The sequence below is a fragment of the Takifugu flavidus genome, chromosome 16 (genome assembly GCF_003711565.1).
Source record: "Takifugu flavidus isolate HTHZ2018 chromosome 16, ASM371156v2, whole genome shotgun sequence".
NCBI classification, from domain to species: domain Eukaryota; kingdom Metazoa; phylum Chordata; class Actinopteri; order Tetraodontiformes; family Tetraodontidae; genus Takifugu; species Takifugu flavidus.
Window position 1 is genome coordinate 772,928 of NC_079535.1, and position 13,698 is coordinate 786,625.

Consider the following 13,698-nt stretch of genomic DNA (forward strand, 5'->3'; position numbering starts at 1 on the left):
CAGCAGGAGCCACCTGTCCACAAATGTGACACAGATTTTTCAGTGCACCCCAGTGGAGGTGGAGGTCAGTCTCAGTGGTGCCATTGAAAGCGGCGGTAAAGCCATTCTGGACCTGAGAAGCTCAGCAGTGGCTGTGGACAGCAGAGGAGAGTGCACCATGGAGGGAAAGGTCACACCTCAGGAGGCGTCTCTGTATGCTCTACTGGCAGGCCGCGCATACGATGCGACTACAAGGAACCATGTGAACGTTGTCCTGAATGGAAGAGCTCTGAGCATTACCAGCAATGCCATGGGAGCAATAAAGGAACTCACAACGGAGAACAGCCACTCACTGACCCTCACCCTGTGGACGCTGACGCTGGAGTCCCAAACCAAGAACTTCCTTCACAAAGATGTTTACTATAATCACAACTCCAAAGTTGATATGAAGCCATTTTTGTTGTCATTTGCTTTGACAAACAATCTGAAGATTCATGAGGTCATTTTCAGCAATGGAGGCTATATGAAGCTGGAGCCATTTAAGGTGGATTTGAGAGGAAGTATGAGGGGAGCTCACAGAGGAGATCACAGCTTCACACATGTATATAGTCTCAGCTACGACAACAACTACGGGACAGCAAAGTACAACACCACCGGGATTGTGAGCAATGCCCAACTCAACCACAAGTGTAATCTTGCATTTGCGGGATTCACCTGGGCTTCAAACTGTGACGTGCGAATCATTTCTGATCCTCTACGCTTTGCCAGTGCCGTCCGCGCTGTGGCCGTGCCCTTCAGACTCACAGTGGACGCCTTTGCCAGGAGTGACACAGATATACATCTCCAGGGGAACCACACTGGGCAGCTGGACAGCACACTGCTGTTGACAGCTGAGCCTCTTGCTCTGGCCTACTCCCACCACAGCCAGCTGGAATCTTTGCACATGCTTCAAAGCGAGAACATTTCCACCAATGCAGAAAACAAAGTTAGTGGACTCTTGACACCAACTGACCAATCACTAACGTGGACAGTTAAGTCTAAACTGAACAACAGCACTTATTCTCAAGACGTGAGTCTTTACAATAATCCCAAAATTATTGGGTTCAACGTTTCCTGTTTATTGTTGACGGATGTTCTCGGCAAATACACCAAAACCAACTACTCGGGGAGAGGAGTTGAGGAGCTGAGCATGACTGTAGGTCTGACGTACGAGAAGAGCAGAGCCTGTTATATCGCTGGCAGCCCCTTCATCGAGAGCTTTGCAGACGCTTTGGAGCAGATCAAGGACACGACTATACAAGCTTTGGTATCACTGCAACGGTATATCCAAGGCCTAAATATTCATCAGATCATTGTGGACGCCAAGGTCAAACTGATGGAACTTCCAAAGCGAGTGAGAGACTTCGTGCAAGAGCTGGTCTCAGAAAAGAAGATTAATCAAGTCAAAACGAAAGTTGATTTTTTCATGAAGGAGTTTATGGTGACAGTGGAGGACTTGGAGAGTGGCATGAAAATATTCTGGAAGAAGCTGGAAAATACAATCGCCGACGTCTCCGGAAGACTGGAAACGCTCACAGTTGCGGTCAGAGGCTACATCACGTCTGGTCACTTTGCTGCCAAGGTCACAGCTGTGCTTGCCCAGGCTGGACGTCAGCTTCAGGCTTTTGAGATGAAGTATAACATCAAGCAGTCACTTATAAAAGTACTTGATGCTGTTCAGGAATTCTTCAAGCACACGGAAATGTTACCAGAATGGCTCAAAACGGCTGATTCCAAGTGTAAGATGTCGGAAAGGTTCCGGAACAAAACGTTGGGAGTGAAACAAACCATTGAGACCTTTGACCTCATCTCGTTTTCTCAGGCTGTCGAGGAGTATGTTCTCTCCGTCGAATGGGCCGCTTACGTTGACCAGTTCTCGTATCGGCTCTCATATTCGCAAATGTCTGAAAGAATCGAGATGATGAATGACATCATTTTAAACTGGATTGATGAATATGAAATACCCAACAAACTCAATGCAATATATTTTTACATAAGGGATCTACTTTTGAAGTATGGCCTTGATGATTCATTCAAGGAATTAGTGGATCAAGTCGTGATTCTCATCAGGGAATTCAAAATTGATGAGACTGTGCGGCTAATTGTAGATGCTCTCAAATTGCTCAATGTCCACCTTGCTTATGAGAAGATGATGCACTCTCTGCAACAAGTGGTGACACAAGTCAAATCAATTGACTTTAAGAGAAGCATTGAGGACCTAACTCGATATATTTCTTTGGCGCTTAAGTCAATGAGGCAATTGGACTATGTAGCTTTTGTTGCAGAGATCAATCAAAACATCGTGTCATTGACGAATCAAATCAATGAGCAGTTAAAAAAATTTGACATTGTGCGAAAAATCGAGGGCGTCAGAGTTTTTCTTAGAGAGGTCAAAAGTTCTTTATATGCGTTTTTGGACGAACTCAGAGGCACAAAGATCTCCGATGCCCTCAGGAAACTGGAAAAAGTGATTGAGACCACAATTTATAATGACATCAAGATAAAAGTGCTAGACATCCTCGAGGATGTCAGAGAAAGAATCTCCAACATGGACATCCGAGAGGAAATATACTTTTACCTCCACAGAGCCAGTATGTTCTATTCCAACATGGTCGCCTTCATATCGGTGCAGTTGGGCCAGCTGCTGGACAGGCTAAAATATCTGGGAAAGAATGACAGATTCATAGGTCACATGAAGGAAGCGGCAACCGGGGTTCTGGAGGGACTCACTGGGGCTGAGATCAAAGTTCCTACTTTTGTTGTACCCCTCACTGATCTTGTAGTCCCTGGGTTCACACTTCATCTGAACAGACTGCACGAGCTTCAAATACCAGCTCAGATTTCAGTCCCTGAGTTCACCATCCTCAACCGCTACAAAATTCCTGGCTGTACCATCGATTTTGATCGGTTCAAATCTCGAATCATTCTGGTGATAGAAGCAATAAAAAGATTTGAGATCCAAATGCCCGACCCCGAGGCCATTTTTGGGGAACTCAAAATGCTGTACCTGTTTCAACTGCCAGATCTTACCTTTCCAGAAATAACCCTGTCAGAAATAACCTTTCCTGCCATGCACATCCCCACATTGAACCTAACAGACTTCCAAATAGAAATGCCTCCTGTTCCAGAGATGGAGGCCTCTGAGATTTCCAGTGACAGTTGTAGCGCGACGTTCGGCAAACTCAGGGGAGAATTTCAGGTGAACTTTCCGCAGTATGCTCTTGTAACCACGGGAAAAATGGCAAATTTTACGTCTGCGCTAAGAAACCCACAGTTTACAGGCAGCGTTACTTCACGAGCAACATCCCCCTTGGAGTTCTTGGAGCACAGCTTTGAGGCCACGGCTAGTTTGGAGAACTTGCTCTTCACGGAAACAATGAAAGCCACCCACACGACCTTCTCCATCGATCACCAAGGATCACTAACAGTCACTCAAGGTTCCACAGAGGCTTCCGCTCATACTTGGACCAAGGTCACAACACAAATATACCGTTCAGATCTGGCCAACCGCATGACCTTTGCATTGGGGAGCGCCGTGCATGTAGCTGTGCACACAGCCTGGGACTACAGCTTGTTCATAGCAGCAACTGATACTGTGAGTCTTGGGACTGTGAAGCACGAACTGGCAGCCATAATCCAAACTGACCAATTGAGCATAAGCAGTGAAACCAGCGGCAATGGCCAGTGGTCTGTTCAAGGTTACGGCGATGAAGGCACGCACACAAGCAATATAAGATTCAAGGCGAGTTTTCAGAGTGCTGAGTTATACTTTGCAGGAAAAACCGATTCTCAAGTCATGAGGCTCAATCACAGCCTGATGGCTCAGTCAGCAGACTGGCGCCACCTTCTAGTTCAGGCAAGATATGAAACTGACGTTCCCTTTGCGACCAAAAGCATCGTGGATATAAGTGGAGAGGCTCATCCTCTGGACTCCAAAGCTGCACTGTTGATCTCCCACAGTGCTGAGTTCACTGGGAATGTCATCGGATCCATGGAAAATGAGGTGGAAGTTTCACTTCAGGGGTTTGAAATTGTTCTCAATGTTGAAAATAAAGTAAAGGCAAAGATTCTCTTGCCACTGAAAATGACGGGGAAGGTGGCTCTTCAACAAGCTCATAGGGCCCTGCTGATGCCTGAGAGGCAGTGGTATAATTGGGTGGCTTTGGCCAGCTTCAACCACTATCACTATAATTCTAATGTTACTGCAGAGAACAATAAAATGGAGCTCTACCTTCACGTATCAGCCAGTGGAGAGGCCAATTTAGGTTTTTTGACTGTTCCCCTTTCTGTTCCAAATATTACTGTACCATTTCTGGAAATCGAGACCCCTCGCGTTCAAGGACTCTCGCTGTGGGATTACGCTGGATTCAAAACCTTACTTTCTACTCCTCGACAGTCTTTTCAGATAAACCGGAAGCTAATTTACTATAAAACCACTGATAAAGACAGTGTTCAAGTGTCCCGCAAACCATATTAAAGAGCTGTAGGGGACAAGGGTCAGGTCAAACACACAAGCCACAACACACCCAATGCAAGCTAAAGTAATGCAGGTTGAAGCCTCGACAAGACTAAAAGAGTCACACAATGATACAGTCAACACACGTCCAACAGGACCGGAACTGTCCGATTTTCCTTTGTATTTGCTCCAGTCAGCATTCCTATTCTACCATGATCACACTGTCACAGCAAGCCTTAAAAATGAACAAACACAGCAGACAATGCGGCTCAGTCTCGTGCCTCTTCACTCTCATTATTGGATGGTTTGAATGGAATAATAATAATAGCATAACAAAAGAGGATAATGAATCTTGCTCGTTGTGAATCTTGCTCGTACTTTTTATTCTGATCAGAAACCGTATATTCTGTAACTGCAATGTGTATTTTTTAGAATCTCGAGTTAGGCAAGAGATTCTGTGATTAAAGGATTATTTCTGTGGCTCGAGTGCTTTCCTGGGTTTTCCAATAGCCCTGAGCCTCTGAGTATGACCAGGAGGTAACTGCTGATGCCTCAAATGCACAATTCAATTTTCTTTTTCTAAGTTTTGACTTCAGTTAGGAAGTGAACAGTAGGACAGTGAGCATGCCAAATGCTGATCGGTCTATCTGGCCAGGAGCCTGTCTTAAACTCAGCCTTTTGCTTTCTTAAATTAAGTTATCCAAATGGAAAGAATTGAAATGAAGAATGTAGGAATTCAAGGAAATGAATTGGCAGCTAGATATGCAAAAGAGTCTTTCTAAGCAGACACGGTATTAATTCAAACAACTCTGGGCAGAACGGAAGCTAAAACATTGGTTGAAAAAAAACAGGGATAAAAGAAATAATGGAAAAATCAATGGTGTAATCATGGAAATAAAGGACATGTTCTCATAGCTTTACTCCATTAGTTGGAGAAGGATGATATGTGGGTAGGAACAGGAGGGAAGAGACAAGGAATAAAGATACATGATTAAAGAACAGGATAAAACCATTCATTACATTTTATAGGAAAACAAGGTGGGAAGCATGTTGATGAGCAGGAGAAACTAAAGAATATATCAGGAAGTGAAAAACTGAATGAAACTGAAAAGTAAAATAAAAAGGAATAATGTAATTCTGTAGAGCGCGCGCGCGCACGCACACACTTATTTTGTGTTTTTTGAAGAAACAGCAGAAGAAGAAAACACCGGACTATTGAAGTCAGAAGAGTAAAGAACACACACGCCGATAGATGGCAGTAATGCAACAGCTTGGATGCAAACTGTTGATAAAACCAGAAGAAGAAAGAAGGAAGCCCTCAAATTAATGGTGCAGGTAAAAGATACTAAATTGACTTCATAGACTAAATTACGAATGCTTAAACTCTGATCCAACACATAGTTTTAAATTGTTATTAATATTTTGAACCTCTGTACGCCATAGATTATATGAATGGAATCAGTCAGTCCTTACATAATAGCATACTCGGCATCACCGGGAAGAATTCAAGCCGTTTGCTTTCTCTAATAAGAAATGTAAATGCATTAGTGAGCTGTCAGCAGTCGATGTAGCCTTTGGACCTGCTGATAAATTAGCTCACAAACAACGACTTTAATCTTATCATGCTGCTGCACCTCGTCGTGTTTGTAACCTGCGACCTTTAGTCCCAAATCAATGAACTGGACCTAACCGGCTCATAAAGAAAGGGTTTTGAACTTTTCACTGTTTGCAAAATAAGTTGTCAACAGTTTTTATTGAACTTTTCAGAAAATGTTGAAATGTGATCATCCGTAGATCAAAGCCAAGGAGTCTGATCATAAATCCACCTTGTGCTCCTGCTGGATAAACACTGTAGACGACAGGGTGGAGAAGGTGCCACCTCAGTCATTGATGCTCCACCCTCGAGTGCACGATGAGCAAAATGATCTCAAACTCAAGGGAGGCAATCCAACTGATCCAGTTCGGGTGGTAGTGACAGAAAATGAGGTGCTGGGTGGAGCTCTGCAGTCTCCGAGTGCTCGGTTTTACTGTCATTGTCTACTGGAAGCTGACCTACTGGAGCTGTTGGTAGAGATCTTGGATCTCATTTGATCTCTCTTTCTCAGACCAAGCGAGATGGATGGCTTTGTGCCCGAAAGGGGTTGTGAAGCCCAGACAGAGTTCATTTACTGCTGCGGAGCCGTCACAGAGCTCCTGAAGTTTGGTTCCTGTGTGCCGGGATGCAGGCTGCTATTTCTCATAATTCCAGGTGAGTCTGGCTGCATGGATCGATCGATTGACTGCTTTGGAAAAGGGCAGGTTGGACATCCAAACTCCAGGATGATTGGGACATCGTACTTCACTCTTTGACCTGATGCCGAATCAGGACTGATCTTGTGCTTTGGGCTTCCCAGGTAACCCAGGGGTGGTGGGCTTCTACAGGACCTTCATGCAGACCATCCACAGCATGTGTCGGTACCGCCACCCCGTGTGGGCTGTGAGTCACGCTGGACACTGTGCACCCCCCGATTCCATGGACATGCTGCAGGGTAAAACTCCCTTTGATCCTTTCATCTGGAACAGTGTGACAGTGGAGCATCATCAGAGCCTGAGCATGAAAATACACCCTTTGAATAATAACACCCTTTAACTTCCCCTGTCCAGGAGCAGCAGAGGACGGTGATGTGTTTGGACTGAGTGGGCAGGTTGAGCACAAGCTGGCCTTCATCAGGACTCATGTGCCCAGAGGAACCACCCTGGTTCTAGTGGGTCATTCCATTGGCTGCTACATTATTCTGGAGATAATGAAGAGGAGCCCTGATCTAAAGGTTTGGGAGTTTGGTGGTAAATGTTGGCCAGCATCTCTTTGGTTTAGTATTAGCATTTTTTTTTTACGATTTCCACATCTAAAAGTTGTGTGTCCCCTTCTCCAGGTGATGAAGTCCATCATGTTGTTTCCCACCATAGAACGTATGGCTCAGACTCCTCAGGGGAGGCTTCTGACCCCAGTCCTGTGTTACTTTAGGTACTTGGCCTACTTGCCCGTGTTCCTGCTCTCCCTGGTGCCTGAGGGGCTGAAAGCCTGCCTGGTCAGGCTGCTGTTGGGTGGAATCCCCTCTCTGGACCACACTGTGATCCAGCCCACGGTGGAACTGCTGAGTGGAGACTGTGCAGGTTCACTTCAACTGTCTTTGTTCTGAAGCTCCTCCTGATTGGCTGCTGTTGTTGTATCTGCAGCTGTGGGACAGACAACCTCCTCCCCCAGCACTGCTGAAGGAGGAGGTTCAGATGGAGGCTCTGCAGCTGCACCAACACACCCAGGAACTTAAAACGTCCCCCTTATTACCTTTGTGACTGCTCCTTTGTCTGGCTGTTGGCCAAAGAACTCCGAGTCCTGAATGAATTTGAAAGGAATTGTAAGCCAGAGAAGAGCTCGTTAAACTTTGATCCGTTAAGGATCACTCCGAGGGGCTTGGCTCATTAACCTGGGATTACTGCTGGTTTGTCATGATTCACGGGTGAGCATCATCATCATCATGCCTCCTCTCTTGTGTGCAGCCAATGCAATGTACATGGCAGGCCAGGAGATGGAGAAGGTTTTGGAAAGAGACAACGGGACAATCAGGAGACATCTGGGAAAAGTAAGACGGCAGTTTGCTTCACTGCACTTTATTGCGCTAACGTTGGTGTTGGATTAAAGCATGTTTGTGTCTATTTTTTCAGCTAATATTTTACTACGGTGCCACAGACCACTGGTGTCCTGCCCAGTATTATTATGACATCAGGAAGGCGTTCCCTCACGGAGACTTAAGACTGTGTGAACGGGGCTTTCGCCACGCCTTTGTCTTGGATGCAGGAAGTGACATTGCCAGGATGGTGGTCCAATGGATCAGGGCAGATCTGAGGACCTACGATTGATGCTCTTCTCCTATGACATTAATTGCACTTAATTCAGTCATTCCTCCCCTTTATCAATGCGCTTAGACTCTCCACGAGACGCGTCTGGCTGACTCTGCACTGCTTTTACTTAACGACCCGTCACCTGTGGCAAAAGTGTTCAATGAGGCCGAGTGACTTCAGGAAAACCGGCCCTGTTTCCTCTGTTGTAATAAAAGTGTGGACTGATTGTTATTAAAGCAATGCCAATTTTAAATCTCTGGTCATTTATTGGACAGTGATTAAACACGTCGTTGCACTTGTTGCTGCTAGCACCATTACGACCAGTCTCTCTGGAGACTCCCCAGTCTCTCAGACACGGCTGCTGGGGGAAGAGCCACAGGAGTTCTCTCGGTTGTTACCTGGGGTGGGCTCATTTGAGTGTGAAGTGATTGGTGGTGGATTCCTGGTGTTTTGGAAGCTGTCATTGACCAATTGGTGTGTTGTGGAAACGTTCTCATCCGTCCTTGTCTGGGACGTGTCTTCTCTTCAGTGGGGTAAATCCTCTGGGAGGTAAAAGTTCACGTCTCTGCTGTCTCAACACTGCTCCTCTTCCTTTTGTCTCTACCTGATGCTCCATCATGGTTCTCCCCTTCCTGCCCTCCAGGAGTCTTTGGGGTAGGAAAAGTAGAATCTGGAAAATTCTGCCCGGGGCCCAACACCTGTCTGAGTGTCACATTGACTCTGGAGCTCTGGATGTACCTGCAGCACACCGCCCAGTCCTCCTGGGACAAGGGCTCCACCACAGAGCTGGCCTGCAGTGCTGTGGTTGGTCCGCAGCCCTCCACCTCCACTGGTGTCTGACCTCGAGGTGCCACGAGGATACGCGGGACAGCGTGGTACCGCAGGCGGCTCTGGCCCGACATTACCATCACGTCTCCGCTGCGCATGTACATGGCAGTGGGAGGATCTTGTCTACAGAGGCCCCCCAGGAGGAAGATGGCGGACTGTCCGAAACTATCACACAGAAAAGAAATCTCTGTGAAATTGAATGTCTTTTTAACTCTGCGACACAGCTGCTAAAGTAACATCAGTAACTGGGGCGCAATGTTTCCCACGGTGACCTATAACCTCTGACCTGAGTGACAGCAGTGGGTGGCTGTGGTCCAATTCAGATTCATCCACGTGGATTCCCAGAGATGAGTCCGAGTGATAATAATTCAGGATTCCAGCCTCTGGACTGAACTTGGGGAACCCACAGGCAGCAGCTATGTGGCGAGAGAGCAGGTGGAGCTCAGGAGGAAATGGAGTGTGATGGTCCGCAGAATAAGCCTGTAGAGAAACAAGGGGCCACAACTGGCTCAGTCACATGGCTGCAGCAAGCCCAAAACAGGTCATTTTCCAAGAGTCATCTAAAGATAGGTTTCAGTGTGTGCGTGTGTGTGTTTGAGAGAGAGAGAGAAGGAGGAGGGAAGGAGGGAGAGAGATTGAGAGAGAGAGCATGGTGTGCGTTGCGTCAGGGGGCCATACACACCTTGGTGTCCCAGTTGTAATGATAACCTAAAGTGACCCATCGCAGCCTCTCAACAAGAGTCTTGGCTTGCCTTTTTACAGCAGGACTAGTTCTGGAGACGAGATGCCACATTTCTCATGAGAGGAGCGGTGCTAGCAAACACACGCTAGCTCTGTGCACTCACTTAAGGACAGGCACACTCTTCTCCCAGATGTTCTGCGTCTCAGAGGGGGACATGTGCATGTCCAGGTTACAGACATTGGGTTTCTGAGGGTAGGTCTTGAGGCACTGCCTCACCCAGAAGGCCTGGCAGCCTGGCTGAAATGGGTTGGAGATAAACACGAACCCTAAATAACAAAGAGGAAACAGACTGGTCAGAAAAATGTGTGGTGCACAGGAAGAACCTGGTCCCCGACCACCTGTTGGCTCTTCCCCGACTAAACATCTTGATTTTGCTGAGGGTGTATGGAACAATTATTCCTCAATGACTGTGAGTAGATCATGTTCACCTGGATATTCCAGCAAACTGAAGGCTCTCCAGTTTCTGACAGGCTGCAGTCCAACCCTGGTCACCTCCACGTCACTGACTGCAGCCTTGTCCAGTTTCACTGGAATGATCTAACCATAATAAAGAGGCCTCGGTTAATGGATGGACTTTTAGACAAACTGCACTCGAAGAACCTGGTTAATATGCCTCTTCCTCCTTTTTATAACATCTTTTCTGGATGATGCATGCCACAGCGTGAAAGATCACTGCAGAAGCTTCTGTGATGCTGTTCAGTGTGCTGTTCTGTTCTTAGCCTGGACCCCCCTCAGCTGCAAACCCTGAACACCCGGACCCCTATCTGCACGTGATGCGACCCCTGCTGGGCACGATCTGAACACCTAGCAAATAATCTCTTTACGTTTAACTTTGGAACTGCTCTGACAGACAGTGACCCAAGTAATCGCGCTTCTGGCGTCAGTAAATGAATTATGAATATCTGACCGCTTGTTGTGGACACAGTACAGGTTCACAGGTGCTCCAAGTGTCATCATTGTGGTCACCTTGTCACTTTGTTTGCCTGTAGAAAAGTCAAGGACGTCACTAAAATCTGGCGGAGGATGCTTTGTTCTGTAGCGCTTGAACATTTTCCTGAAGGCATCTTCGCCCGTCTCCACCATGGAGGCAGCCATCTTGGCCATGACGGCCTGCTGGGTGAAGTTAGGTTCACAGACTCCAACAGTCTAAAGCTTGGGAATTTAAGATGATTATTGCTTGTTTTGTCCAGAAATTTAAATCAAACTTCATCGTGGTTTCACTCGGATTAAGCTAGCAAATCCAAAATTCCCATGGCTGTACTAATTAATATTCAGCATCGGAACAATTTATTCAAACGTCTCCCTGCCTGTGCACACACAACCTTTACGAGCCTTAAAAAAAAAGATTATCGGGCGAGAACGAGAATACTCCAGAACGTTTAACCGCCGCCAGCACCAAATGTGAAGCCAACTTCATCCCACTGCCAGGGCTCGCTCTGACCCCGGAACCCGGTTAGAGTCACGTCGCTTCTGCGCATGTGTAACTTGTGAGCATGCGCGGAATGTTGTCGCCGTGCTTGATTTATATCGAAACAAGACATTATTCAACGAAATCAAAACAAGAAAACAAACTTGACAAAATCGACAAATACATATAAATAAATAGTTTAAAACACATTAAACAATAAGTCATATAAAATGAAATGTAAACAATTTGAGCAAGATTTGTGGAAAAAGCCTTGAGAATTTATGCTTATATTTCTTTTCAAAATAATTCTACTTTGTCACTTCATTTTTAATCACTTGCCCATTTTTTGTCAGGGATATTTCTTATTTTGCTTTGAAATGGCTTATTATGGTATGTTTGGTTAGGGACGGGACGGATCGGCTCGCGGGACTAAGCGCAAGCGCACAAAGTAGCACGTGCGCGGAAGCGATACACTCAGATGACGTCACAGGTCAACGACGGTAGCTGAAAACATGGCGGCTTCTTCGAAGAAAGTGTTTGAGGTGTTTGTTTCCAAAGTGCCCTGGACGGTTGCTGGCAGTGAGTAAATGAGTGGGCTGAAAGTAGCAGGAGCCCGACAACTGTAGCTATAGCTGGGCTTGAGGGGTTACAGGGGCCATCTGAGCCGGCTTGGTTAGCTGCTGGCTAACTGTTAGCTAACGGTGTCTGCGCTCAGTGTGTGTGAGTGACTTTGTGTTTGTGTGAGTGACTTTGTGTTTGTGTGAGTGAGTGAGTGACTTTGTGTGTCTGTCTGTCTGTCTGTCTGTGTGTGTGAGAGACTGACTGACTGTGTGTGTGTGTGTGTGTGTGTGTGTGTGTGTGTGTGTGTGTGTGTGTGTGATGCTGAGCAGAGACCCCCATTGCCAGAGTGACTTCCTATGAAGGGTTTGTGATCTGGTGTCTCCTCCTGCTCCTGCTACTCCTGCACGTGTGTCTTGTGTTTTTATTGTCTACAGATGGCTATAAATAGCTTCTGTGTGTTCCTCCTCAGACGAGCTGAGGGAATACTTTGGACAGTTTGGATCAGTGAAGAAGTGTCTGCTGCCATTTGTAAGTTCACGATCTCTGCACTTATTTGCTTAGAAAAATGCTTTCATGTGTTTTTAGTTGTTAAAGTAATATGTTGCCATTCTTCTGATGTCTCGACATATTTCTAATTGCAATATAGGTTTCAACAACTGCAGCAGGTCCGGATGATCATTTTCACTGGTTTTGTTTTTGGATCAAATGCACATTGGCTCTTTTGAAGTATTTAGCATCACCAGCTTGATGATCTCTTGATCCCTAACCCTAACGGAAGGTTCTCCTGCAGCAGCACGGTGCCTTGACAGGACGTCGCTTAATCTGACTGTGTGTTTTTTACCAGGACAAAGAAACTGGTTTCCATAAGGGCTTCTGCTGGGTGGGTTTTACTTCAGAGGAAGGGCTGAACAATGCTCTCCAGAAAGAGCCCCACTTGCTGGAGGGGTCCAAGGTGAAACCTCTTGACCTCACCCAACTTGCACTCATATTTCCACTTTATAGCACAATATATGCTCTATACATCCCAGGACATTTTGAATCTTCACATAGTTGGACTCTGATACAAATGATTACTTGTTTTCAGTTGCAGGTACAAAGGAACCGACGTCTTTTTGTAGGACAGAAGACCAACAGAGCCTCTGAAGATGCTTGATCATTCACACGCCACCTCTTTATTTATTGTCATGATGTTGATCGTGCTGTGTGGCCTATGGACCAGCACATTCCTTCAGTAATACAGTAATAAAACCCTTGTAATATATGGTCCCCCTTCAGAAACAACATCTGCATCCTACTGTACTATAAAATGTAACTTTGGATGGCTCCTGTCCATTTCCAGAGTCTACGATCCTCTGTGTGTGGGCAAATGAACAATCTCTATTAAAGGAAGATAACTCAGCTCTCTCGTGGTCTCTTGATTCTCTAATCCGAGTCAGAGTCCATAATCTGCCACCTCAGTGATCTTTCTGCTGAGGCTCACCCTCTGAAGACAACCTGGATGAAGGTAATCCAAGTCATTGCAGTAGTTCTGGGTTTAATTCACAATATTAGGGGAAATGAGCAGCTCGCCAGAGCTCTGCAGCGTGTGCTGTTTCTATTGTAGTTCCCAATGACTCCTTCAGCGTTTATACACAGCCAGTGGATTGATAGTCTGACAATATTGCTATATTGTCTAAACTCACTCATGTCTAAAGTTAGTGGTTGATGGGGGTGCAAGTACCATAGTACTTTGTTTTATGATTGGTGAAAGTATAAAGGATTGACATTCTAATCTAAACGAGAGACACGTGACTAGTGTGTAGCTCT

At 46.0% G+C, this 13,698-nt stretch overlaps 3 protein-coding genes across 5 annotated transcripts; 2 read left to right on the plus strand and 1 right to left on the minus strand.

The window, feature by feature from the left end:
- Window positions 1-6,208: 6,208 nt before the first annotated feature.
- Window positions 6,209-11,376, minus strand: alkbh1 (alkB homolog 1, histone H2A dioxygenase). Of its 2 annotated transcripts, XM_057058780.1 has the most exons (7): window positions 10,890-11,376; window positions 10,352-10,460; window positions 10,027-10,189; window positions 9,864-9,954; window positions 9,468-9,661; window positions 9,092-9,346; window positions 6,209-7,027 (listed from the first exon to the last, which is right to left on the minus strand). In XM_057058780.1, the coding sequence occupies exons 1-7, from the start codon at window positions 11,025-11,027 to the stop codon at window positions 7,024-7,026; spliced, it is 954 nt and encodes a 317-aa protein (XP_056914760.1). In that variant the 5' UTR covers window positions 11,028-11,376; the 3' UTR covers window positions 6,209-7,023. The 2 variants fall into 2 exon arrangements, with proteins under 2 accessions (XP_056914760.1, XP_056914759.1); XM_057058779.1 differs by lacking the exon at window positions 6,209-7,027 and having other exon boundaries at window positions 8,107-9,346; window positions 10,890-11,374.
- Window positions 6,589-8,606, plus strand: ldah (lipid droplet associated hydrolase). Of its 2 annotated transcripts, XM_057058782.1 has the most exons (6): window positions 6,589-6,722; window positions 6,868-7,002; window positions 7,118-7,281; window positions 7,387-7,627; window positions 8,012-8,094; window positions 8,177-8,606. In XM_057058782.1, exons 1-6 carry the CDS (start codon window positions 6,590-6,592, stop codon window positions 8,369-8,371), a joined length of 951 nt encoding a protein of 316 aa, XP_056914762.1. In that variant the 5' UTR covers window position 6,589; the 3' UTR covers window positions 8,372-8,606. The 2 variants fall into 2 exon arrangements, with proteins under 2 accessions (XP_056914762.1, XP_056914761.1); XM_057058781.1 differs by having other exon boundaries at window positions 7,118-7,627.
- Window positions 11,377-11,744: 368 nt separating the features above from the next.
- On the plus strand, window positions 11,745-13,292 carry slirp (SRA stem-loop interacting RNA binding protein). Its single transcript, XM_057058783.1, has 4 exons — window positions 11,745-11,910; window positions 12,362-12,420; window positions 12,737-12,844; window positions 12,977-13,292. The coding sequence occupies exons 1-4, from the start codon at window positions 11,844-11,846 to the stop codon at window positions 13,043-13,045; spliced, it is 303 nt and encodes a 100-aa protein (XP_056914763.1). The 5' UTR covers window positions 11,745-11,843; the 3' UTR covers window positions 13,046-13,292.
- Window positions 13,293-13,698: the final 406 nt, after the last annotated feature.

What these genes read in the sequence shown, in the direction of transcription:
- ldah (XM_057058781.1), top strand. Translation starts at nt 6,590, where the DNA reads ATGGATGGCTTTGTGCCCGAAAGGGGTTGTGAAGCCCAGACAGAGTTC. An exon ending in GCTATTTCTCATAATTCCAG is followed by an intron (nt 6,723 to 6,867) that starts GTGAGTCTGGCT and finishes TGGGCTTCCCAG; the next exon opens with GTAACCCAGGGGTGGTGGGC. An exon ending in TCAGGAGACATCTGGGAAAA is followed by an intron (nt 8,095 to 8,176) that starts GTAAGACGGCAG and finishes CTATTTTTTCAG; the next exon opens with CTAATATTTTACTACGGTGC.
- slirp (XM_057058783.1), top strand. Translation starts at nt 11,844, where the DNA reads ATGGCGGCTTCTTCGAAGAAAGTGTTTGAGGTGTTTGTTTCCAAAGTG. An exon ending in GCCCTGGACGGTTGCTGGCA is followed by an intron (nt 11,911 to 12,361) that starts GTGAGTAAATGA and finishes GTTCCTCCTCAG; the next exon opens with ACGAGCTGAGGGAATACTTT. An exon ending in AGAAGTGTCTGCTGCCATTT is followed by an intron (nt 12,421 to 12,736) that starts GTAAGTTCACGA and finishes GTTTTTTACCAG; the next exon opens with GACAAAGAAACTGGTTTCCA.
- alkbh1 (XM_057058779.1), bottom strand. Translation starts at nt 11,027, where the DNA reads ATGGCCAAGATGGCTGCCTCCATGGTGGAGACGGGCGAAGATGCCTTC. An exon ending in CAGTTTGCTGGAATATCCAG is followed by an intron (nt 10,190 to 10,351) that starts GTGAACATGATC and finishes TTTGTTATTTAG; the next exon opens with GGTTCGTGTTTATCTCCAAC. An exon ending in AAGAGTGTGCCTGTCCTTAA is followed by an intron (nt 9,955 to 10,026) that starts GTGAGTGCACAG and finishes TCTCGTCTCCAG; the next exon opens with AACTAGTCCTGCTGTAAAAA.